This window comes from Aphelocoma coerulescens, chromosome 10 (genome assembly GCF_041296385.1).
Source record: "Aphelocoma coerulescens isolate FSJ_1873_10779 chromosome 10, UR_Acoe_1.0, whole genome shotgun sequence".
NCBI classification, from domain to species: Eukaryota; Metazoa; Chordata; class Aves; order Passeriformes; family Corvidae; genus Aphelocoma; species Aphelocoma coerulescens.
In genome coordinates, this window is record NC_091024.1 from 14,100,766 (window position 1) to 14,127,740 (window position 26,975).

The 26,975-nt window shown below is 39.3% G+C and overlaps 1 protein-coding gene and 1 long non-coding RNA gene across 4 annotated transcripts in view; one reads left to right on the forward strand and one right to left on the reverse strand.

The window, feature by feature from the left end:
• Positions 1-26,975, reverse strand: part of LOC138116683 (uncharacterized) — a 38,466-nt gene continuing 11,491 nt past the window's right edge. Inside the window, exons 3-4 of one of the 2 annotated variants that reach the window (XR_011154289.1) lie at positions 12,920-13,032; positions 1-234 (exon numbers count right to left, since the gene is read on the reverse strand). This is a non-coding gene — a long non-coding RNA (uncharacterized lncRNA). Of the gene's footprint in view, positions 235-8,176; positions 8,323-12,919; positions 13,033-26,975 lie in introns of those variants that run through there. The other variant, XR_011154290.1, reaches the window with a different exon arrangement.
• On the forward strand, positions 2,048-26,924 carry AQP9 (aquaporin 9). Of its 2 annotated transcripts, none has more exons than XM_069026225.1 (6): positions 2,048-2,360; positions 13,244-13,370; positions 16,915-17,052; positions 18,628-18,746; positions 20,373-20,590; positions 25,585-26,924. In XM_069026225.1, exons 1-6 carry the CDS (start codon positions 2,259-2,261, stop codon positions 25,745-25,747), a joined length of 867 nt encoding a protein of 288 aa, XP_068882326.1. In that variant the 5' UTR covers positions 2,048-2,258; the 3' UTR covers positions 25,748-26,924. The 2 variants fall into 2 exon arrangements, with proteins under 2 accessions (XP_068882326.1, XP_068882327.1); XM_069026226.1 differs by lacking the exon at positions 2,048-2,360 and adding an exon at positions 2,404-2,504.

The following is a 26,975-nucleotide window of genomic DNA, read 5'->3' on the forward strand; positions in this document are numbered from 1 at the left end:
TGTCAAAAGCTGGAAGGATTTACCAAGGGAGCAGTCATCCCCCATGTACTCTGTTCTTCAATACTTTCTTAGAACACCTGCTTGAACCTTGTTAGGGAGCTGAGGAGGACTTTTGGTCTAACTTAGTATCACAGTTCTTATTAATGGAGTTAAATCATATGATCTCTTCAAAGTATTGAAGAAAATCTGGTAAAAGCAAATGTGAAATAGATGTATTTGTGCCAGTTCTCCACCCTGCAAAGACAGAAAATTGATACAAGGAATTCAGTGTGATCTGAACAAATGAGTATGAATTTCTGTCTCTGACATATTAATTACTCCATTATTAGCTGAAAAATAGCATTAATGTCTTCACACGTGCTATGAGACCAAAATCAGAGGTATCTACATACTACCTTGTAGCAAGACTTGCATCTGCATAAGAGAAAGAATTGCATGGAAAAACAACTAAAAATTGTTTTCATAAACGTATTTGCTTATTTATTTATCATTTTCCTGAAAGAGAGGAAGTGGTTTATCTCATTCCTGCTGTAATGAATGTCCTCCCAAGCATCCTCCCTCAGTTCTAATGTGTACATTATTCTGAAAGACTTCTCTCACAGACATAACAAACATATACTTTAGCATGCTGTGATAATTAAGGTCCTGAATAATATGTTTGTTTTTCAGTGGTGTAGGGTAAAGGTTTTCAGGCTGCCATACACAGGCTATTTTCAGGGGCTCCCCAGAGGCAGGCCCAGCTGTCTGTGCCACAGGCAGGACCTGTAGAGCAGGACCTGGAGCTGTCCTGCAGCAGTGTCACCACCTCTGCACAGGTGCTCCTGGCTCAGGCAGCAGCAGCACAGATGCTGCCATCTCCTGCTCCATCAGCTCCGTTGTGCTCCCCAGGCCACCTGAGGGCACAGTGCTGTTTGGATGCAGAGGTAGAGAAAGGTGAGTAAAAGGACACAGAAAAGCGGTTAAGGATTAAAATTGGGTAGTGGGGGAGAACTGGGTGATTAAGGGACGAAGCTGGTGGTGGTAAGGTGACTATTGCTGCAGGGAACACACATTGGGTCCTAGCTGGAGGCAAGGAACAGCACTGACAGGATAACAGAAGTGGCACATTTCCCTAACCCTGGAAGGTTCTGCCCTTTTTAGGACAGATAAAGACCAAGGCACTGAGCAGCTACAATACATACCAAAATAATCTACCAGAACTGGGCTGACATGCTGGTGTCAAGTCAAACACCAGAAAATACTTGTAAATCAACCAGTTAGTGTCGAGTCTGTATCACATCTGATAAAACTGTTCAAGATGCTGAAGAGATAAAGGTGTAATATTTTTCTCTAGGAGACCCAGGTCTTTGAGATATTCAGCAAATTCAAGTCTTAAGACCATGGAAAATAATATTATAATGTTCCATATTATAGCACCCATGCACCTTTTTAAGCTAGATATACAGGAGATATACAGTCACTCAGTGCCTCACTTCCCTGTACTGCCTTGTAGGGAGCCACTGGACTGAAACAGAATTCATTAAATGTTCCTAATTTATTCTGCCTCGTTGCTCTTTTATAAACAGGGAAGTTCACTAGAGAGCAAGCCATTTAGTCCAAAAAGAGTATTGTGAGTGAATATGCAAAATTCAACACACACCACCAAGGTAAGATTCCTCATTAGCCACTGAAATGTCTCAGAAGTTAAGGGCCCTTGTGTGCAGGGTACAGCACAGCATTCTCCCAAGCATTCACTCTCTTTACAACCTCCCCTTGAAAAATTCTTTGACAGCCAATAGCAGCATGGTTTAAATCCCAATCCAGGTCAGAGAGAAATGTGCAATTATATTTTGTTTCCTTATTTTGTGGTTTATCTTTTTGCCTTTCTTTTTCATCAGGATGATAGAAACAAAATTTTATTCATTCTTACCAGGATTTAAAAAAAAAAAAAAGGCAATATAGGAAAGGTAATGATTAATCCATTCTGTAAGAAAAAAGAAGAAAACTGATTGTGAACTTACTGGTATTATCTAGCCAGTATAAATAGAAGTGTACACAGAGAAGGCATAGAATGACAAACCCATGATGAATTGTTAGGGCATGTTGGAGTTGGTTCTGTCAGTGCCTGCAGTCAGATGATTTCACTGGCTGTACAAGATGAAATCTCGTATTTCAATGTTTAAGTAAAAGTGTCAAAGTTCAGCTGAAGCAGGGACGAATACAGAACAAATTTTGTGTGTATTTGTAACTAGGGCACCAGAGCAATAGAGGAAGCCAAAATGAGCCAGAAAAGCAAAAGGAGTTTAAAGGAGAAATTTGCCTTGAAGAACAGCCTGGTTAAAGAAGCCCTTTCAGAGTTCCTGGGAACTTTTATACTGATAGTAAGTGTCAGCTGCTTTCCTTTCTTCCTACTAATCTAATGTTGGACAGTGCTTGTAAGGGGACATGTACGTTTTTCTTGTACTGTGCCAGCAGCAAGGTTACAGCCTGACCATGCACAGCTTGAATGAATTGCTCCTAGGACGGTAAGTTTGTAATTCCTTTTTTCACCTCATGTAATTATCACTGCCTATAAAAAACAGATACTCTTATGTATTACAATTGTCTAATCAGCATTAGATTTCATCTAGGAATGGAATTTCAGTGAATGAGCACGTTCTGAAAAATTCAGATACGCACAATGAATGTTGTTAATACTCTCCTGTTTTTTAAAAACTCAGCAGTTTATTTTATGCACAAACTGTTTACATTAACAAACATATTGTACTGCACATTTAGAAAATTTTAGCTGAGTTGTTTTCCTGTGCAATATAGGAATTTAGCTGTGTGATTTGTAGTGAATTTATTGGGAGTTGCATTGCCAAACCTTCAGAGATTTTGTAAGTTAACAAATTTTTGTTTTGTTTTTAACTGTACTATACAAATTACACATATATTGCTTGGTCCTATAGTACTGCTACAATTTGGATAAATACCTAAATATCCCATTTTTATAGCCCCAGATATATTTTTTTTAACTTAATTACTTGCTCAGTTTTTCTGTGCATTTTGCACTAGGACTGTGACTCACCAAGGGAGAGAGCAGGCTGAGTAGCAGAGCTAGAAGTCAAGCAGCTAGAGTATTTATGCCAAACTCTTTCTTTCTTTCTCCTCTTTGTCTGGACAATGCAGTCTTGCTTATTGCTAAATATTTCATCATAGTGAAAAGGACAGAAAAAAGAAGCAGGCACAGTACTGACATAGTAGGTTTTATAACTGTAAGTATATTAGCTAAACTTCAAGTAAGTAATCTAAAAATTCCAGTAGCTCATAAAATACTGGAAATTATGGTATTTACTACACTTCAGTCAACTGAAGTGCACTGGAACTAAAATAACATTATTCTCAAATTTAATACCATCCGTAAGACATTATTACAGTAAGGAGCACATTTAGAAGCAAGGAGCACAGAACACTTTACAAACACTAATGAATTAAGTGTCACAACACCCTGGTAAGGAGGGGAAATGTCATTATCTTCATTTTGTATATTACCAAACCTGATTACAGAAGCCTGCACAGGAAGCTTGTGGCAGAACTCTGAATATAACCCACATCACCTGACTTCCAGTAGTCTGTCCTCGCCACAAGATCCTCCTCCTCCTTCCATTAATAAAATTAAGCAAGAGAAGAAAACATATTAAAGTGCAGATTAGATAATAGTATTTGCAGTCTAATGTCCTGCTGCACAAGGCTAGAAGGAAATGCAAACCCGGATCCCATTTTCTAGTATATTCACCGTATGAGTGTAGTAGAAAATGGAGCTACAAAATTGTTGTTAATAATCTGAGTTTCTCATTCCTCTTACCCTTTCTAGTTTCAACCTTGGTTTAAAGCAGAAACAGCCTCACCTGGATTAAAGTGCAGCTTTCTCAGTGCTTGGATACCTCAACGTGTATTTAGACTGCACAAGTTAGCAGCAGTACAAAGTGTTTATTGTGAAGAAACTGCCTTTTCTGCTTTTATCTTAAGCTGTGCCAGGGGAAGTTTAGGTTCGACACCAGGAAAAAATTCTTCACTGAAAGAGTGATTGGGCACTGGAATTGTCTGCCAAGGGAGGTGGTAGAGTCACCATCCCTGGACGGGTTTAAAAAAAGACTGGACATGGCATCAGTGCCATGATTAATTGCTGAGGTGTTGTTAGGTGATAGGTTGGACTTGATGATCACAAAGGTCTTTTCCAACCTAGTTGATTCTGTGATTCTATTTGTTGCTATTGCTTTAAAACTTTGTCAGCTGGCAAGTACTTAAAGTACAGATAAATATTAAACCCTTAATTTAAATTTGACCTAATGAAAGGGGCACCCTGGTAAGTCAGAGGACAGAAATCCTTGAAAAACCAGACACTATGTGTGCAAAAGAAGCGATGTAATAAGATGGTGCAAGAACTATGTGCTAATGCTGTTACAAAGTGAGAGGAGAGTTCACGGCCTACAGCACAGCTGATTCACATCTTTGTTGAAAGTCATTTTGGGTCACTGTGATGGGGTTGAGAGCCTGTGGAGAGCACCTGTGCTAGAGAGCAAGGCTGAAACAGCATTTCTATTACTCACAGGCTCTGTCTGGAAGCCAATGCTAACTGACCACACCTAAATCTGGGACCCACTGCTGGGAGTTAGCCGGGTGAAATTCTGTCCCTCCACATCACCTATTTCTATTTTTTCTGGAGAATAACAGCACAGGCCACATACTAATATGAGCCTAAACTACCATCTTTGGTAACTCTCAGCCTTGCAACATTACTTTCCTAACAGGAAATCTAGAAAGTATAGTCACTCATCAGACAAAAACCCAGCCTTCACCTTGGGCTGCAAAGGGTGCGGCCTGCAATGTCGGACAGATTTGAGACAACAAGCCTTGAGAAAGGCACTGGGCACACAGTTTGGATAATATCTCCCGGTCAGCCCTACTTAACATGCTGCAGTTTGCCTTGCAGCATGGTCTCAGAGCACGTAGACAAAATTCTTTCCAGGTGAAAATAAAGTAGGTGAGCTCCAGAATCACAGGAGGTGTGCTGACCATTAATGGATGCTCAGTCCAGTGGATCAGACTGGAGATGCTCCAAATAAGTAATCCCTCCTGAGAGATCCACAGTCAGGTTCTCAGGTGCTTACATTACACAACTTGATAATACAGACAGCCCACATGAGCCACACTCTCTGCTTAGCAAAGCACACAATTTCAGTAAGAAACACTAGGAGCCTGGATGCATTCTGAGGTGGGAGAACACCTGCCCATTTGCACCATGGTGGCTGAGAGTCAGCACACACACACATTTCCCAGCCTCAGTCACACACCCCAAGGTCTCCCTTGAGGAAGAGCTCCCTAGGGAGCTTTTTGTTCTCCATCCTGTTTCCTGGTTCAGTACGTTTCCTCTTGGGACTTCTGTGAGTTACTCTGGGGGACAACACCTGTGTGCCAGCACAAAAGAGCCAGGAAGCCATGTTGCATCAGATAGATGGTTTATGTGGCTTTTTAGTGAGTCTGGCTGGAACTCACCTGTCCAACTGCCTCTCTGCTTTTAATTATGCTTCTCTCCAGATTTCCTCTTTGGAACTTGACTGCATTGTTCTCAGCCAAAATGGGATTTCTCTGACTTATGCCATTAAGTATATCTGAATTGAAACAGTTCCAAAAAGAGATGCCAAATAGGCCATGTGGCTTCCTTTAACAGCTACTGCTCACCTAACACAGTTTGTATTTCATTTTCACTCTCAAGAGCATCTTACTGAACACAGTTTCCCAGAAAGGAGCTGCACAGGAGCCAGAATCTCCTGAGGCCAGAGCAGTATACATTTCCTTGCTGAGAAAAAACACAGGCTGCCATTTAGCATATAAATACAATCAGGGAGCATACATGCTCCTCATATTTAGATAGATAGATAGATAGATGTATTCCTATGTACATACTCCTATGAGCGTGGCCTCCAACAGGAGGTGGGGAGCCTCTTGCAACTCCCATTGAAGCAAATGTTTGTGTGTGTGTAGAGGATACAGGGCACAAGCATGAACTGAATGCATGACATCCCTGAAGTAGTCCAGCTAATGAGGAAGGCTATTTATCATCAAAGTATTTTAGTCTTGTTTTCATATTCTGACCACTTCGTTGTGCAAGTTATCACTTCTGCTCTGTTGCAGAGTTGAGTCTCCTCAGAAAAATCTTTAAGACTGACATTGCATGGATTTGTTCAGTCCAGAAGATTAAAATTTAAACAACTTTTCTATATCTATTTTTTTGTGGCCCAACATTCCAGTGCATGTTAATTACAATACTGTAGGGTAACATATATCCCTTATTCTAAGCATGCATTCGAATTCTCATTACATGATACTACTACATGAAAGCAAACATAGCTTTTGATCCTTTGCTCCTTAAATAAGTGTTTAACATTTAACACAGAACCACTACTTAGAAATTTTAAACAAAGATAAATTCCACGCTCTAAATTTTTGTGAAAGGAAGACTTTTTTCATATAGGATGAAAAGTTTTGTTTTGTTTAAGGTATGGCCTTGTTTGCCATCAGCAATGGATTTCCTGGAGTACAGAATCTTATATAATTAGCTCTTAGATAAGAGGTTATTAAAATTTATTTATAATTGGTATTTTGATATGTCACTCAGCTTTTTTAATATTACATAATGCTGCAAATACCACGAGCCTTAGCAGTGTTTGGACTTCGAAAAGTAGCTCATGTGTTAGAGATCCATACATTTGGGTCTCTAGCAGCAATTAATATAGTACAACCCATAAATAATAGATGTCACTCAGGAATCTAATGTTAGAGTTGCATATACTTTGATGGCATTAAATTTTGCTAATGATTCTGGTGAAGATATGCAAACTCTTCCTCTTTTTGAAACTATATTAAATCAGCATTACAAACAGAAGACAAAGTGGTAATGAAGATCCCTAGTTGTGCTGAGGTTAAGGAGGTGTTCTAGCATACTGGTGTTATTTCTATAATTTTACTATTATCAAAATCAATCATTTTTTCTAGACAGCCCTTCTTTTTTAAAAACCCTTCTTTAATTCAGCTGAATATTTAGCAGTGTGAAAAATTTGAAAGGAAGGTTACCTAGTTGTTCTTTTACCCCAAAATATTTATTACAGCAAATAATTCTGAAAAATCATGGAAATCTTTTGTTTTCCATCCAGACTTAGGCTTCCCAGTATATGACATTTCAAACTTTTAGGTGACTCGGATGTTGTGTTACATGAAAGCTTTGAAGAAAATTATCTTCATTTCTGCAACGTCAGCTCCAGCATGTAACTCAGCTCTCATTGTTTAACCAAGAGGTTCCAGTAAGCTGAACTTAATTTTTCAGAACCTTTGTCTGTAGATACCCTTTTTCCCAGAAAGTTTACACCTATAGGACCGAAGTGTAGGCACCTCTGCCTGAGCCTTTGAAAAGGCTTGCATCTTTCCAGCATTCAACTGTGAGTGCAAAACTTGAACTTATGTTTTACAGACACAAATTTACAAGGTGTTTTTTCAAAGTTTCACCAAATAAAAGAAAGGTAATAAAAGTAATAACTTTTAAAAACTGTCATAAACAGTTGGAGAACAGAATAAAAGACAATAAACGTAGTTTGTGCTATGCAGTGAGTTTATATCTTTGCGATCTCAACAGTTCAATGAACCATTCTGGTTGAAAGTGAATTCTAGGGAGCTCTCCAATCCATGGTCTGGTTTAAAGGCAAACGTGACTCAGTTCCTCCAACCCATTCCTCACAGGTTTCTTTACTATTGAAAGCATTCAGCTTTCTTATTTTTCAACAGAAAACTGCTTAGGCTTTAATTACTCCTAACCATGTACCTCTAACTGCAAGGGCACAGCAAAGATCTGGCCCCCGTTTCTGCACCCAAAGGAATGAATAAAAGAAAAGGTACATGTAACCCTTACACTCCAAGGAGAGGACAGAAAACCTCCTTTCTTGGAATCTGCAATGCCCCCTCTTGCACACTTTCTCAATGCTGCAATTGTCTGAGAGCTGCTACAGAGACTAAACATATTTTAGGAGTTTAGAAAGATTTAAAGCTTTTCAGTTGGGGTAGGAAGCAAAGCAGCATATCCTTTTCAGTTGGGGTAGGAAGCAAAGCAGCATATCTCAGCTGAAGAATAAATGAGTAAGGTGGGAGGGAAGCTGCACCTGAATATGTTCTTTTTCTCTTCAAGGCTGCTAGGTAAGATTTTGCTCCTTTGCCTGGCCTTTTCTTTCTTGCTCTGATACAACAGGCAATGTTTCACTCCTGAAAGTGTCTGAATATCACATTTCATTTCTTTTCCTGAATTTCTAAAACCTAGTAAGAAAATAAAACCAGTCTTCACTGAAGAAACTGACTCAAGCCAGTTGCCCTCTATAATTCAGGAAAGAAAAGCATTTAGCATTTCAGGATGAAGAGTGCAATATTAATCATAATAAAATATGAGAAAATGCAGACTTTTGCATTCTCTCTAGGTGATTTCAAACTTTTATTTGTCTCCTATTGCATATGAAAAAGCAATAATAAAAAATTTAAAAGCATCAGTTTATATAACACAGCATAGTCCGTCTCTCAATATTTTCACTATTTTTTCCCACAAAGCAATTTGAACTTGATATTTATATGTTTTAAAAGCTTTATATACACAATTCATCCCAAGTTTTATTAAATTTACATTCATGTCTCCAAGTAGTAATGCTTTCTGTCACTTGAAAATGGTTTCAAAATGGCAATAATTTTAAGGCTTATGTCTATTCTATTTAATTAACTAAATGATAAGGGTTTGGGGTTTTTTCACCCCTTATTTATTAGATAGCAAGTCTGAAAAAAAATAAAAATCCATCTGAACCAAGAGGATATTGGTTGTTTCCCAGGAGATCATCAGGAGAACGGATGTAGTGATTTTTTATTGCTCTAAGCTTGATTAAATCGTAATGTACAGAAATCCTCCCCACCCCACCAAAACGTTTATTATGATAAAATAAGAGCCATGTGCTTTTAAAGTATTTAAAAATTACTTGACTGGTAAGCTGTATTTTTATCTCACCTTTAAAAGCTTAAGTACTCTCTGATTTAAAAAAATATAGCAAACATTAAACATTAAATTGGATGAGGCTTGGTCTTTCCTGAAAGGAGTTGCCTCTAACGTAAATTCTTGCAGAGCTAATGCCCTGAATTTTAGAAGATCGAGCATTATCTCTGTTTTTGTTGCTTTTAACATTACTGTCTCAGTTGAAAGAATGCTTAGGAACCCTGTCTGAATTAAGATCCTATGTGAAACACAGCAAAAATACATCTCTGTGTGGAAGCAGTTTCTAGTATTATAAAACATCTAATAATGAAATTCAAAAGGTAAATTCTTAAGCAGACTTCAGACTTGCTTTGTAAATGAAGGGGGTGGAAATGAGTGTGAGTTTTAAAACACACTCCCTTAGGAAGACACCACCAATTTAGTATGCCTCAAACTGAAAAGTTTGTTTACTACTTTTATAAGTAGCTAATCCTATTTGGAAATATTAGTGTTGGGTAGGGGAACTTCACAAGACTACAGTACACCATGAACAACGCTGTAAAGTTTTCATGGGCAAAGGTCCCTACCTGCAGGGAAGGGCAAATGCAGCCACTACTTTTCTAGCATTTCATGATTGAAAGTGAACAGTTATGATTAAAATAATATTTAATTTTATTTATTAATATTTATTTTAAATCATTACTATTTTAATTTTTTTTTTGTTTTGTTTTGTTTTGTGTGTTTTTTTTTTTTTTTTTTTTTTTTGCAACTGCTAACTGTATTCCTTACAGCACATTGAGTTCCTGTACTCATGCACAGCATCATCAGCTGTGCAGCCATTGAGGCCACACTCTGCCTGCAGGGACACCTGTGGAACCCTACTGCAGGTGTGTCACTCACCACAGCTGGAGCTTGTGATGCACAGGATGTAACACAGCACAGCTCATTGTCTTCACACTGCTAAAAAGCTTGGCTGCCTCTTTAATGTGACAGTCAGAGTGTCTGCCTATAAATGCACACCACTTCTAGGACTGTGTGATAAGAAGGGGACTTTTTCATATAAGCATTATGCTTTAAGACGTCTAAAGCTTTACTGGCCATGTAGAAAAATAGATTCCCTAAAATTGTGGTTTCAGATCTTGCAGAAATCCTATTTACACTGAAAAATGCTATTACAAGCATTTGGAAAAATCCTGAAAATAGTAAGATGGAGGCAAATGATCTTTAGTCTCTCTGATGAGTGGGATACAGAAAGTCCTGCAAGCTTCCAGGCAGTAATAGGACCTTATGCTCATTGAAGGCCAGTGTTTTCCTTACCTAACATTAACCATGTTGTCTGAGACAAAGAAAGGGATTTAATGGGCTATGAAGCAAGTTCTTTTGGCAGAGAAGGTTCAGACAGCTATTCCACACCCAAACATGCTCTTTAGGACAGTAATCTAATGACTTCATGAACAAAAAATCAGTGCTGAGACTACTCCAGTAATTTTAAGCATATCAGGCTACAGACAACTGCTAAGATAAAAACCTGGTAACATAAGATAGACAAGATAAGATAAAGAGATCTGGCTATATTCTACTGTAAATTAAACTCCCATTAACTCCATGTGCTTCAATCAATGAGTTTTGTGGGTGCAACTGATGGCTGAACTTGGCCTAAAATCCTAGAATATTTAGTTACAACTTGATGATCTAGTATGTCTTAACTCAGTCAAGCAAAGACTTACAAGGTATTAAATTGCTGTTCATGTAATTACATGATTAGGTGATAGTTTCCAGTTGTGCCAACGTAGCTACAGTACATATGAGGCAACTTTTTTATCTCCTTCTGAAAAGGTCAGCAAATGGTGGAAGTATTACAGTGACATGGCTCAGATTTGCAGGCTCAGTTCCCAGTTTTCCCATCCCTGGATGGGCACACACTGACTGTGCCTGCAGTAGTGTTCAGTCATTGGACATGAGCAGGTCCACTGAGTGCAGCTGTGTTCAAGCTGGCTTGCACATCTTCTTCTCTGTAGAGTTTTCTAAGACTGCTTAGCACAGAAATGGAGCATCTGTAGTTGTGTATTTCCCTAAGACATGCAGAGCAGGAGCTGCTATGCAAGAGGACAACACAGCTGTTTCTGTATGACTCTCCTCAGCTCTGGTAATAAAGGAAGGGAGGCCACAGCCTCCCTTTGTTACTTCCTTCCCTTCTCTTGTGAATTTGTAGTTGATATACACAGATGTTGTTATCCCCTATCCTTTTCTAGAACCATCTCCTCCAATCCTCTTCTTTCTTTGTCATCCTTACAGAAAGAGGTAATGTTTTCAAAAGAATGGCCTTTTCTTGGAATCTGCAAAACTTTGCCTATGCCATTTCAGAACACAAGTGTACACTATACTTGTAGATTGAACTGGTTGCCCAAGTTCAACCTGCACCCCAGTGTGTGCAGGGGCCCAGAGCAGCCTAATGAGCTTGCTCCTCATGTGAGACATATCTTCCACAAAATCTTGCTTGGTGCAGGCTTCTGCAATACTCCCTTTGAGAAATCTGGAAAGTGATGACTAGAGTATGCTAATTCACCTCCTCTAGATTCTTAATCTTAAACATAATTCCAGCATACCCATTCTTTCCATATTAAACATATAAACACATTATGAATTGTCTCATATGAAGTTTTAAAGAAAACAATGCAATTTCAGCTGTGAACAACTCCAGTGTGTTTTATTTTGGTTTGCTGTACGTGCATTCGTGCTTACCATGAGCATTGCTAGGTGAGAGTATGGCTAACACAAGCGTGTCATCCATTGCACAGCAGCTGACTGTAGCTTGCACTGTGTCCTGGAGCTTTTAATTATACAGGCCAATAAACTGCAGCTATCTAACACCACCCTACCCTTACGTAACCAGAGCTCTAACACTCTGGCACCAGACAGTGTTTTGTTTGCTTACATGATTATGACCTCCAGGCAAGAACTGCACCTGGGTATACGACACAGTCTCGGGGCACTTAGAAACGCCGCCTGCGTTACAAAGCTGGTTAAGAGTTCAATTTTATTGAGAGCTTTCCTGTCACATTTGGGTATTAGCTAAAACCCTTAGGGAAATAATGGAAACAAAAGTATAATTTTGCCTGTTTAAATTGCATCTATTCTAGTAGGACTTGCTTGTTAAACCTCAATCACCAAATCTTTTTGGTACAGTCTATTTTTAAGGCAAGAGAGATTTTCCCATTACTTTGCAGTTTCAACTGCCTTGCAACTGAAAGTAAGTAATTAAGGTTGCTCAAGATAAATCTAGTCACATCCTAGAAATGGTATGATTCACATCACTTACTGCTGCAGAGAAGCAAAAGTTTTCGGACTATAGATATTATTTGAGAGCTTCCATATAGTGTTGGGTCCTTGTTCAGCAGAGCACGGTAGGCATATATTTAAAAAGCAGACTTTCAAAGACACAGAAATGGAACAGCTATTCTATCTCAAACTAAAAGGGTTTTGTCCTTTTGAATATCTTTCCTATCATCTTTAATAGGACCTAAACATATGCTTGAAGCTAAGCAGAGGTTTTAGAACTGAATAAACATCATCTTAAGCAAATATTTAAATGTGCTGCTGAACTTCATTCTGAGGGAAACCAACAAAAAAAGAGAACTAGTTTAAATACATTTAGAATTCTTCAATATTATTTAGATTCTCCACTTCAGTTATTTGTTCAGGCTGCAGAGCCAGTAAAATATTTTGCTACAGGAATATGTGATATAAATTCAGCATAACAATAACACACACTGTAAATGCCAGAAAGTTGTCTAAATCCAGAGTTTCAGCACTAAACATTAAAAGCTTTTTTGAACTATTTTTCATAACTTTTACAGTAAATTTTTCATTGCTTATAACATCAGTCTGGAACTGAAAACTTACCACACAGAATTAATTTCACTTTCAGATGCAGAGTTTTGTTGTGGAGGCTGTAAGATCTTGTTCCGGCTCCAAGTTCTGATCTGTATCCCATCATTGTGCCTGAGAACTGCTTTCTGTGTGGAGAGAGGTCCTCATTAGCAGACATTCTTGCTCGTGACAGAGACGAGGAAAATAAAAAGCAACTGTGCGTTGCAGCAAAGGCAACAAATTCTAGCAGTGTTTCAGTAGTCAACATTTTCAGCTATACAGGTCAGCAGCCAAAGTCACAACCAGTAACATTTGACAGACATCCTTGTGATTTTACACTTCTCTTTCAAAATGCAGGCTCTTGGCTGTGGGTGTGTGGGACAGGCTGTCCTCAGCCGGGGAATGCATGGAGGGCCCATGACAGTGTCAGTGGGATTTGCCATGGCAGTCACCATAGCAGTGTACGTGTCTGGGGGGGTTTCTGGTAAGTGACTTTTTTTCTTATATAGTATTATATAAGTACTGTGTTAAGGCTCTTTTGTTAAAGGGCTTTCACTTCATGGTATAAACAATCATGAATCTAGCAACAGTAAGCACCATTACAGCAGAGTCTGCACCAGAGTTTTGCTAGTAAACCTTGTGTGTTCTTATTTCCTTCTATTCTTTCTTTGACAAAATCTCCCACCAAATTCTGATCTCGACTACAGTGTGCAAACCTTGGCACACCTCTGACTTTCATGGTAAGTGTTCTGTGCAAACCAGAAATCTGCTTGATGTTGCTTTGAAAATTCTGTCAATAGAGATGATCCTGGGCAGAACAGGCACCGTGTTTAAAGAAATAACCATGAAGAGCAGTTCAGCAGTAACCAGATAAAATGGTGGCCAGCTACACAGAAAGTAGAATGACCCACTAATGGGTATAATGAATGGGATTCACCTCACAGAGTGCAATTTATTTCTTCATGTCCTATGATAGGCAATAGCAAGTCTGCTCCTGTCTGTTTGATTATTCACAGACACAGCAGATCATAGAAAGCAGCAACAGCAGAAAGATTCAGTACCAGAGATGCATTCAATGATATTGTCAGTGTACTGTCCTTTCCCCTTTATTTCTGCTGTAACACTCCCTCAACATGTATTGGTCAGGAATTTCTCTTTAGTCCTGGGGCTAAGGTAGGTGGGCTAACTAACCAGTGTCCACAAGTGCCATACTGGATGCTGCTTTGTCTCCTAGTTCCACCATTCAATTTGGCCAAACTAAGGTTGGAAACATTAGCATAACTGATTTTAACATTCAAAGTCTTCCTTTAAAATAGAAAATGATGGGCTGTAACAACGTTGAGCATGAAAATACACAATACTTTGTGTTATATGCAGAGTTTAAATGGGCCTTTAAAGCAAATGGTGTCCTTGTACTCCAGGTCTTATAGAAGCATTTCTTACCCTTCATAAAGACGGTAAAGTTGGTTTGGAGAAATTTCTTTAGGTATAATTAGAGCATTATAAATAGTTGCTGAAGCAGAAATTACTGTGGCCATTTCTCTTGTATTTACAAATTCTTTTACAGAGGCACCATGCACTAGAAGGTTTCCATTAGAAAGTTTCACATTAGAAAGTGCTCCAGGTTCTACAAAACAGGCAGTCTTGTCACTGTCATTGACACAGACCAGAACTGTTTCTTAATATCACACAGAGTTAATTCAGCAGCACATTCCTATTATCTGAACAACTACAGCTCTTGGTTTACATGTAGGCAGGTAAACTCTTCTAATGCAGTATCATGAAAACAAACCTGTGAAGACCTGTCCTACATTTGCACCTTTAAGGGATATTCATCTTCATCATTATGTAGAAAATTAGAGTTCAGTCCCAGCAGGGCAGAGCAGTTGCAGATGTTGCAGTATCGTGCTTCCTGTGTTTTTCCCATGACAAGGGATTCTGCATGCAGTGCATTTTCTCTTTGAAGGAACAGGAACAGATATTTCAACAGGCTGCTATTAACCAGCATGATCACTAGTGGACACTTCAGAATACGAGTTCTTATGTAGAATTTGTTAGCAATTTCTGTGGCTCTTGGGCCAAAGTCTCATGTTTAAATACTGCTAAAATGTTTTGTATTTTGCATCAGTTCTTTATGAAATTCCAAATTCATGGTAACAAAATATATAGTCTGCATGCTTGGTGAATTTGAGCTTTTTTTATTTAGGAAAATTCCTCTTTTTAATTTTCCTCCATCCAGTTTTCCTCAATATCTAGATAATTTCCCACTATTTTATCCAACTTAGCATTTCAAACTCATGACTATGATCACTGCAGCTACAAAAGAATGGGGAACATGCTGTCCAAAGTGGACTTTTTTGTTAAACCAGTGGCACAAGGACCAAGAATCTTGTAACTCCCCTATGTCAGCAGGAGAGCCTTCAATTAGACTTTTCCTTTCCAATTTCAATGTTAATCAGCCATTTGTGATATTATTATGACTCATCCTGGCCATCATAGTCATCCTGTATTATATACAGGTGGGAAACAAAATCAAGTGTTGAAAGAAAGGAAAATTATTAATTCCAGCCAGAGTAAGGAACAAAAGACAAGAATTAATCAAAACTCACATGAAGGGCTGTTAAATTAGGTGCTGTCTACCTATTTGCTCTGTGCTGAAGAATTTGAAACACAGTGAGAAATTCAACATTTAATTCAAGACTGGTGCTACTAGATCAGAGTTTTGGAAATGATACAAAGAAGGTTTTATCCAGCTTGTTATCTGTGTTTGTCAGTTCATTATGTATCAAAGGCGCCTGGATTTCATAAGATAGTGACTCACTGACCTGAAGTGCAAACAAACACAGAAACTGTACATAAAGGCCCTTTCTCCATCACTAACCTTTGACAGATAAAGGACGTGCTCTTTCAGTTATTTTACCAAAGACAAGAGCTATTTTTTTCTGATATTCATACAGATTGAAATGAGACCTTATCTGGAAGATAAGCAAAGGATCCTATGTCCTTGCAAAATTTTGGGGTTGCGGTATTTATTACAAAGAACCTTTTCATCTGTTCATTTATTTGGCAATTTGTATTTCTTAAGTAGCAACCATGTATCTGTAAACAATGACATTTTCCAAGAGCATACAACACCTTTTTTGTTGACAAAAGATGTTGAGGGAAGAGACTACCATGTGACATAAATGTATTTTAGAAACTAAACTTGTCACAAAGAATTCCAATGTTACAGAAATCTTTTTCATACACGAGTTCAGGTGTAGCTACTCCTGAATAAAAAGGAACAAGTTTCACAGGAAACTGAACTTTGTTTCAGCACAGCTACTCTATCAGTTTCCTTATCATGGACCTTTCTGGGAAGGACAAGAAGTAGACAAAAACATGGTGAAGGACTATGCACCACTGCCCCCAGATCCCATCTAGGCACAGCTCACCAACGGCCAAGGTGAAGCTGAACAGCCCTAACATTGTTTTATTTTTGTCTCCATGAAAACTAAGTAACCCCAGGTTGAAGACAGGGATACAAACACGACTTAAATACAGGGCACTCTAGAACTGTCTCAAGATATGTGCTCAAGCCAGTAACAGTCCTTAATCATAATATGTGCTTGGGAGACTGAAGGAATGTTCTTCTGCCCCAGTCCTCCCCTAAAAAATAAAAAGGCAAAGGCCTCAAGGACAGAGAATATGTGCAGAATAAAGGACCCTCCCATCACAACCAATGGGGCAGATTTACTGTTTCTAGAAAAGTTGTCTGTAAGTTACATACTTCAGGACAGCAGACTGATAAATAGCACAGTCCACAAGCATCAAGAGTAAAGATGGATCTTGGTGGCTTTTGCCCTCCCTTCCTCTGATTTCATTCAACTTGTTACAGCTTAATTGCAGTCAGCATTTAACTGCAAAATAACATCTAGAAAAACATGTACTATTCTTGTGTTTAAAAGTGCCCACATTTTTACAAATCCTTCACCTATTTTCATGTATCTGAGTCACCCACATGACTTAATTTGTGATTTATTTTTCAGGTGGTCACATAAACCCAGCTGTTTCATTAGCCATGTGCGTGACTGGAAGATTAAAATGGACCAAATTACCAATTTACATATTAGCACAACTCCTGGGAGCATTCGTTGGAGCAGCGGCTGTCTTTGGGATTTATTACAGTGAGTACACCTTAGACATGTTCACAGGACAAACTAGAGGTCAGGCAGTCTCTAAGGCCCCAATTTTTCAATGAATGTCAAGCAGGCAGAGGACTCTTGTTCATACAGGGCTAATGGCAGGAATGAAGCTAAAGCCATAAAGAAGAAAGGAAGAAGCATAAAGAGTTTGAAGGGAAAAACAATAGCTTGAACATTCCAGGTACCCTACAAATTTACTGAAACACTTAATACTCCAGGAAATGTTCTGATATTTAGAAAAATTATTCATGGGAAATCAGATACTCTGAGATCCTGTATTTCTCAGTAAGGATTTTAAATTACTTAATAGCCAGGATATAGGGCTATCCATCTTCCAAGCAAATTAGAAACATTAAAGACCTGCTACAAGTGCCTGTAGGCAAGAATCACCAACATCGTTCATTGAGGGTACAGGATATGAGATCAAGTCCCTCTTGACCAAACCTCAGACCACCCTAGAGAGGTGGCTCTCCAAGACAATGAACTCCATGTACAGTGATAAAGAAGTCACATACTCAATAGGGAAAAAGAAAAAAATTACCCCTATCCTTGATGCACGAGGTTTTTTACACAGTGTGCCACAAAAGGAAAAAACAGTAACACACTGACTTAATCCGCTCAGTCGGATCAGTTGCCTCAACCCCCTGCTCCAAAACTCTGCTTCCACAGGCCCAGCCCATCTCCTCCAATGCCTCTCCTATGGGCATTATGTCTGCAGACAGTGCTGGGTCTAGGTGCAACAGAGGAAGAACAAAACTGGAAACACCCCTTGTATATCAGCTCAGTGCTCAGTACCCAGAGTAATCCTGAAGAGGAAAATATTTAGGAACCATGATAACTGTTTTGGCCTTGGTGTACTTTTTTTTGTTTGTTTTGGGGGGGGGGCAGTTGTTTACTTTTTTTAATGTTAGTGTTAGCATTTGGAAACTGGACTTCTGGAACAGGATTTCTGTCTGAATTTAAGTCCTTCCCAAGCCTGACAGCCAGAATTAGGGCTGTGGCCAGGATGCAGCAGTGTGTCAACATGTACATGGAGTTGAGAGGGGAGCCACTATATTCTGCCAAAAGGACAGCAGTAGGGTAAGGAGCCAAAGTAGGAACCTTAGGTCTAGGTTAGGGACATTTTCCTCATACTCAGGAGTGCAGGATTTTCTCATATCCCTATCCCTGCTCAAATCCTCCTCTTGCTCTAATTAATTTCCAAACCTCTTCTGTAGTTTTTATTTCCTTGCAGGACTGTCACGTACTCCTTGAGGTTTACTAAAAACTCACTAGTAGAAAAACAGACTTAAGAGCTCATCCTTTTTTTTTTTCCCCTAATAGTTAAAATTATCTGACAGTCCAAATGAGAGCCTGATCAAAGTAAGCAACTAAAATTCTCTGCACTCCCAGAAAAAAACATCAGAGAATCACAGAATGGTTTGGGTTGGAAGGGACCTTAAAGATCAGTTTCAGCTTAGAGCGTGAAGTGCACAGACCTATCATACATGTTCTAGTCCTAGAAAACCTAGAAAAGTTGATGGAGAAGTGCAAGCAGTTACTGGCTGTTTTCTATAGATGCCTTTATGGAGTATAGTGATGGAAAACTTGAAGTCACAGGACCTAATGCAACAGCGCAAATCTTTGCCACATATCCAGCTCCCTATCTGTCCCTCATAAATGGATTTGCAGATCAGGTAAGTGCACTTACTGTCTTAATTCTACAAATTAAACATAAAAAACCCTGTAAAACCAAGCAGTAAAAACCCACATAGATCTAACAAGCGTGCCAAATCTCACCATTTCAGCCAGATGCCCCCTTGTACAATACAATGAGAATGCAATGCTGTTTGCAGGGGGTTACATTTTAGTTATATTTTACAAGCAAAATAATTTCAAGTTGTTCTTTTCACGTACATCATCTTAATTGTTGCACTCAACATGTCTTTAAAGCAATATATGTAAGAGGTTTTCCTCAGCATAAATCAATGTTTCTCCATAAATCTCAGCAGAGTCGTGTCCATTTACATCAAAATTGAGCCCATTTTGTGGACCTATTATTCCTTAAATAATGCTTAAGCAGACAGTTTAACACACCCTGAACAACTGAGTTTTCTGCTTCCACAAGCCTCCTCTCTAACCTTCTTTTTGCAGATAGATGTGTAGCATTTATTTTTCAAATTACTGAATCTGAAAACAACTTCATTTCTAATCTGTATCCTTTAATTCCACTTATGCAACAGCAAAAAAAATTAAGTTTCATATCTTTTATCTGCTTCCAATCAACTGACCCATCTTCTTCAGGAATATATCAAATAAATACTGCATAAGTAAGGTATGAAAAACAAGAGATGGCCTGAACACAGGAATTCGTTACATAAAAGATTGTGCAACCTGGCTTCAAAAAAACCTGAATGTCATTTTGAAGTTTTGTAAGAAAGACAGTACTGATCTTTGGATCAGTCAATAGATTTTCCACTAAGATATTTTTTACCCATGTATGTTTTAAAACAAACTTAAAAGCAGATGAAAACCAAATAATTTTTAAACCCCTCAAACTTAAGCTTCTTCAAATTGGTATAAAAATTGAATGTTTTGACATTCTGTCTGTTTTCCCACAAAGTTAATTATTAGCAAAATCAACATTGACAAAGCATTTGATTTAAGCAGAACTGTACTTGCATTGAAGTAGTTCCAAGAAAATTTCCTTCATCAGCTCAATTAGCATATGCAATACAGAGTTCATGGTATAGTTATACATGCAGCCCTAATTTGGGTACTTCCTAATTTTAGCTGCTCAGCTTTGACTTTGCAGATTTCACTTTTTCTTCTGATGTTATGCAATACCTGCATAAAGAGATGCATATCTAGTCTAATTTATCAGCATAAACGACAGTCACATAAAACACTTCTATATCAATGAAACTGATTGCACTGCTATAGCAGCAGAACTACCAAAAATTGAGCGAATAGAAGTGTAAAATTGACAGGGAAAAAAAAATGTGGAAACAAAGCATTAGACCTCACATAGGAGGTGCCTTTTAAATCCTCTGTTCTTTCCACACCCGGTTGTTGCAGATTTTTTTTTTTCAGATGTTCTCAGTACATTTCTTGTCTTTGTCTTTCAGCACAGATATCAAAACTTCTCATTACTGTGAAGTAGAGAGGCACTGAGTTCCAAATTTTGCTATGCTGTATAGTGGGATAAAACTAAATACCAGCTCTAAGCCACTCCAATCCACAGAGCTGCCATAGCCCCTCTTTTCATTATTGGAAAGAATCTACACATATTTATTCAATATTCTTTTCTTTGCCTTGGCCAGGTGATGTCAACAGCTGTTCTTCTTGTGGCTATATTTGCTATTTTTGACACCAAAAATAACAGCGTACCCAAGGGCCTGGAGCCAATTGCAGTAGGACTTCTTATAATTGTTCTTACTTGCTCCTTGGGAATGAACAGTGGCTGTGCCATGAACCCAGCCAGGGACCTTGGCCCAAGGCTCTTCACAGCTGTGGCAGGATGGGGGATGGAAGTATTCACGTAAGTATGCCTGGAGATGAAGTCAAATGCTCCTAGCTAAACTTTTTCTAGTAAAGTAAGATCCTGATTCAACATGGTACCAAGTCATACTTTATATACATGCAGGTAATTCTTTGCATACCAGAAGCAGCTATTCATGCACTTTAAACCAGATATCCTCTAGGAACTGGGCTTTAAAAAGGATTTCCTGCTCCTAGGGCAAATCAAACATGCATAATCTCTAATATCAATCATTGTTTCAAACAGACCTTTCCCAAAATATTAGAGATTCTTAGAGGTCACTGAAAATATGAGTGCTCTCTTCTTGTGTCCTGCAGCTTTCAGAAAAAAAAAAATTAAATCAGGAGAGAATTAGGTGGAAATATTTATTGGGTGCTGTAAAAAACAGAGACATGTCAGATTGATTTAGCCTATTATTACTTCTGAGTTATTGCAGAAGTATACAACAGTCTAAAAGCCTGACTTCCTGGCTGGGAGTGAAGGAGTGAATGAAAAAGCTCCCTTCATTTTCCCACATTTCAGAGCCCTCTCAAATCTCTGTGTGCACACGTACACACTCTTGGCTGGCCCAATGCACAGCTAATTAGTTGCACATCAAATCCACAGCTTACACGTATCTGTGGTAAGAGGCACTCTGGGATATCTAAGTAAGAGTAAGATGTCATTGGGAAGCAGATCTTTTGGTTTATTTTTGTATTGTTTGTTTTCCCAGTTATTTACAAGTAGGAATCCCCAGTAGTACTACAGGCCACTGGAGAGCTCTGGTTAAGACAGATTTTTAGATACTTCAAGAAGCACAAATAATCTCTATTTATTCAGTATGATTTCTATTTACACAAATCACGTACCTTATTTGAGGAAAGCAGTAGTAAAGCTTTTCTCATACAAAAAAAGCCAGGCATGACATAGCTGAAACAGGCACACAGCCACAGCACAGGCCAGAGCCAAGGCTGAATGTAATCCAGCTCTAGTGAGCCACTGGTGGGAGGTCAGGTCACTGGTCTGGTTACCTCCAAACTTTTCCTCCCCAGTAGCTCTTACCACTGCACCATGGGACTGCACTTTTTTAAAAAGCAAGGACAGACAGAGTGACATCCCACACTCAAGATTCTCCTCTCTCATACATTTGTAATTGCAAGTAGTTGTTGACTGTGATATTAGCCACGGTATATCTAATTGGTAATTATGAAGTAGGCTATTACGTTACTGAAAGAGTTTGAAAGCCTGATTGACTAGATCACAGTACACAGAATACCTGTGAAATCCCCTTCTCTCCAAAAGTATGGTCGTACTCATTTACATTAAAAAAACTTCAAGAAAACTCTACAACTATACCAATATGGATTCTTTCCTAGTGTAGTTTAATGATTTATATAAGAGGGAAAAATACCTCACTATGAAATTTAAAAATGTGAACATAAAAAATAAGATACAAGATCTCTGATCCTTGCCAGAATAAACCCACAACAATGTGAAAAATTGAGGAAGAAGTGTTCCTCCCTGCCTTCAGTTAAAAGGGTACAGCTATAACCAAGTTCAAGGAAATAACAGAACAGGAATATGTTCTTCTTTATTTACTGCACACATCCAGGTGAGATTTAGGAAGAACTTGAGCCTTGTTAGCCGGTAGGTGAGACTTAAGAAAAACTTGAGCCTAGGTAGCTGGAAGAGCCATGGGAAAAGCCTGAATGATTGTAGTTAGGATCCTAAATTGCCTGATGCTCTGCCATGCCTGAGCAACTTAAAGTGGTGCAGCAACAGTTGGCAGATAAACTTTGGATATCTTCATTTAAAGGAATTCACAACTTCGAGACAGGTCCTTAAGCTCTCTAGTAAAGGCATATCCAGGAACTGGGACCTGAGCACAAAACCTGCACAGTGACACAAGGGGAGTGCTGCACAAACCAACCAGCAGGAAAGACTGATGAGACACTGAACGTTCTTTGGTGGGAGGATGGAAGCATCTCCCAAGGAACTGAGTCACTCTCTGTCCATGTCAGTGAGTTTTCAAATGTTGTCTACAGAACAGCCAGGGACCATCAGGAAAGCCTCACTTTGGAATAGATTAGATACACAATAGCAAGACCTTCTACCCTGTTCCTAAGCAAATGCTCTAAACGTTGAGATAATTCGATCACAGCGGAGAAGTGCCCTCTGCCCTTCTTTGTGCTTGCAGGTCCAGTAAAAGCTGGTTTTGTCATGTTCTCAGGCAGGGAACTACAAGTAGACTGGAGTGAAGCCCTTCTGCTGGGAATTATCCCGAGGATAGGAATGCATTTGAGCAGGGCTTTTCTAAATGTTGCTGTTACTACATTTTGCACAAAGACACCTGAAGGGGCATTCTCCCCAAAACCAAGCCAGAAGACAAGCTGTGGTGTGGTTGCCCTAGCCCATGCAAATGGGTTTTTTTGGTTAAAGGCTCCCATCAGAAACCCAGGAGTCTTTCTTAAGAACATGCTTAATATTCTGACAAGCTTAAGGAAAGTTTGGGGAGCAAAGTTTTGTCTGTAGTGAGAAAACAACCAGAGCGTTGAGTCCAAGCACCAGACGGGATTTTGCCAGCAAAACCGAGCATGGAACAGCAATAAGAGAGAGAGGTAGGGCTCTTCAGAGCCGTAGTCTGTGCCAGCATTTGAAGGCAGCCCCGGAATACCTGACCCGGTCCGTGACGGGCTCTCTCGCCCCTCGGCGCGGAGCGAGCGGCAGCGGAGCGGGCTCCGCGCGGTAACGCTGACACCTCGTGGCCGCCGGTTCCGCCGCCGGCACCGGGGACAAGTTGGCAGCGCTAAACTAAACAGCGCTTCGGGAAAGGTCAGGAGACGCATCTCTTGTCAGCACAGGGGTTCGGATGGCAAACCGGCCTCAGAAGTAGCTGGCATTCTTCCAGGAGTGCAGCCCTGCAGCCCGGATTACCTCACGAAGAGCGGTATCTCCCTTTCCCGCAGCAGCTGGCTAGTGAAAGGTGTATCTCAAGTTTAAATGGGTCGAAGCTCCCAGTCCATGTACCTTAGACACTGTTTCCTGGGAATTTCCGCAGCTAGGCCCAGCTCTGCTCGCCAGGCCGGTGCGCTGCCTGCTCCCCGCACACGCGGAGCCCGCCCAGCGCCCAGAGTAGCCGGTGCTGGCAGAGGCGGGGCTGGGTGCTCTCCCCAGCTGGTAGCAAAGCTGTGCGCTGGGTTACAGCCAGGGCTAAGGGCGGTAAGGGTCCTTCGGAGATGTGCGCTTGTCACAGACAGTTCTTGCTCCTGTGCCAAGGACAGAGCACTGAGTGTCATGGAAACTCCTAACTCGGCTGTGTCCTGATCTCACTGCAGTTTTGGCAGCACCCTCTACAAAGGCTTTACACCCAGCACCTCAGCACAGGGTAGCCAAAGCACAGCAGCAGCTGCTGCAACTACAGGCCATGATTTGGAGAAGGTCATGCAGGAGCTGACAAGGCACATGCCAGTTCCTGGAACAAGCTGAAAAACCCACCAAGAAACACCTTAATTACACACCCAGGTATACACACATCACACAGAAGAATACGTGCAAGTACTTGATACAGCTTTTGTTCTGCTGATTCATGCAGTAAAACCTTAGTCCATGCTTGTTCCAGAAATTCAAGTGCTCAACAGCCATCCATGATTCAACAACAAACAGATTTCTAAACTCAGTAAAACAGTATCAAGAGTTATTTCATATCCTCAGGGCAAAATATAAATAATTCCAAAGGTAAAACATACATATCCAAGGCATTTCTGAACAATCAGTAGGAGTATCATCAACAGGGCACCAATATTTTCCCAGTTCTATTCTTGCATCATGACAAACACAAGTTCACTTCTGCATAAATCTATGCAACTGAATGCTGAATAATTATCCTTACACTTTTAAAATTCCCCTGCACCTTCCTCTAAAGTTCCTCTCATAGATTAATTTATCCCTTTGTATTTCTGGGAGAGAAAAAAAAAAAAAAATCCTCATTTTCAATATGCAGGAAATTGAGGTAGCTAGATTTTCACTGGAGACTCACATATTCAATTAATACAGCATGTTATCAAATCAAAACACCTTAATGCATCAGTACAGTTAAGAGACTCTGTGCTCTGAAATGGATACTCAGTTATTTACTGTCTGAATGTGGACCTCCAGGAAAAGGAGAGCAATTCTACCAGCCTATTTTTCTTGCATAAAGAGGTTGTTATTTATTGTTTTATACAGTTCAGTGGTGGACTTCTTACTTTAAATATGCCTGTAAATCTATATATTTAAATTTAAATCCCAGTAATTGTGCAAATGTAAACATTTCAGTAGAGTCAGCATGCTGGACTTTCTTAGTGAATACAAAAATTCTAAGATTAAGTTTTAGGTGTATAAAACTTCTAATTTATTTGCCTCTTGCTGAAAGCCACCACATTTTAAACACAGAGATAAGATACTATATAATGAAATTTGAATATTAACCACTCTACTCAAGGATAATCAACTTTACTGTCACTGTGTTTTATCATATTGCTTAAGGTAAATCTACTCAAAATCCAGTTTAATTTATTACATTTGTCAAGAGGAAGACGGTATATACTACTGCAGGTGTGAACTTGCAAATTTCCATGCAGATGAAATAATCCACTTTTGTAACATCCTGAAAGTCTATTCACAAGCCTCTGGGGACAGCACAAGTCAAGATTGCTGGGCAATAAATATCTCCCTGTTCATTTCACTGTAAGTCAATGAAACCTGCTTTTCACAAGGGAGAAATCATCCTCTGTCCCCAAATAGACATGCAGTAAAAAGGCCTTATTTTTTAAAATGCAAGTACAGCACCCAGACCAATATGCCTGGTGCTTGTTATTTAGCATTTCAATCAGAACCAGTCTGGGTAGGGCAGACATGGGTGTCACCCATTCACAGAAATGAGAGACAAAATAGAAAGGTCTACACTATAGCAAGTGCCACACCATTGTACGTGTTCACTAGAATAACAAATAACACTAGTTCTTTTTGTCTTACAGGGCTGGTAATAATTGGTGGTGGGTTCCTATAGTTGCACCTCTGCTGGGAGGTGTACTTGGAGCCATGATCTATGTCATTTTTATTGAAATTCATCACTCAGATCCTCAGTCAGGAGAAGAACATGAAGCACATGCAAAATATGAATTGACCAATATGGCGTAAGAAGTGAAGAACTTTCTCTTCATTTTGTTGTGCAGTTTTTATGCAAATGCTTGTTTGGACCACTGTATGAAACCCATATGCCTCAATTAGAAATTCACCTTTCAAAGCAGAAATTCTGTATAAAGTTCAAAATTGAAGTCTTTCCATGAAACATTGGGCTGATCATATTCAAAATTGCTATCTTGAGTATGAGAAGGCTAAATTGTTATTTTCATTTAGCTTTTGGATCGAGTTATCTCCTAGATGCAATTGTAGTGAGATGATGCACTGACCTGTTAATTCAAGTCATATGATATTAATCATGTTGCCTAATTAACTGAAAACAGTTGAGATATTGATACAAAAGTGCATGCATAGCTAGTTAATGGGTTTGTTGCTGAATTAACGTGCAAGAGCATTACTCCCTTGTCAGGAATGTCTTGTCTAAACATTTAAAACAATACCCAAATTGGCTAAATGCCAATTGAAACAGTTTAAAATAATTTACTAAATTTTATGGAGCCACTATTGAACAGCAAGAAATCAACTCCTCAGTGATTAGGTTTAGTAACTCAGAATATGATCACAAAAGGTAAAAAACTGTTTGTTGTAAGATCAGCACCAAAGAGACAACTTCTACACAGGGTCTTCATAGCATTAATGTTTAGTTATTTTTAGACTATTTACTTGACCTTTATGCTACCCAGTATTAAAAGCCTTATGTAGAATACTAATCTGAATCTCTTCCGCTGTGCTTTCTGGATACAATTCATTCCTGTGGAGATGGCCCAGCAAGAGGCTTATGCTGTGCAGAGGCCAGCACAAAGCCTATGTCTGTGTAAGCTTTAAGGCATCCTGCTGCTTCTGATTAGCATAGGTGGATTTCATCTGCATTGTGGGAGCAATTTTTAGTTTGGTAGAAGGAATTAAAATTAGAAACTGGTCTCAGACCTAGTCCTAGATCTGAATTCCCCAAGGAAGGCCAGATCAGAGTTCTGATGTGTGGGTTCTTTCTCACTAAAGAGAAGAGGTTGGACATATACCACTTCCTAAATATCCAGCCTTGAAAATAAAATTATTTCGGCTTAATCATTGTGAATTGAATGTATTCAGTTAAAGCAAAGTTTATTTCTCTTATGTATACATCTATCCATGGTTGGTGGTGGTGGTGATCATGAATAAACAGACATCCGATTCAGCAATGCTCCTGAGCTACTTTCATGGATGGCTAAACTTTGGAGTACCAGTT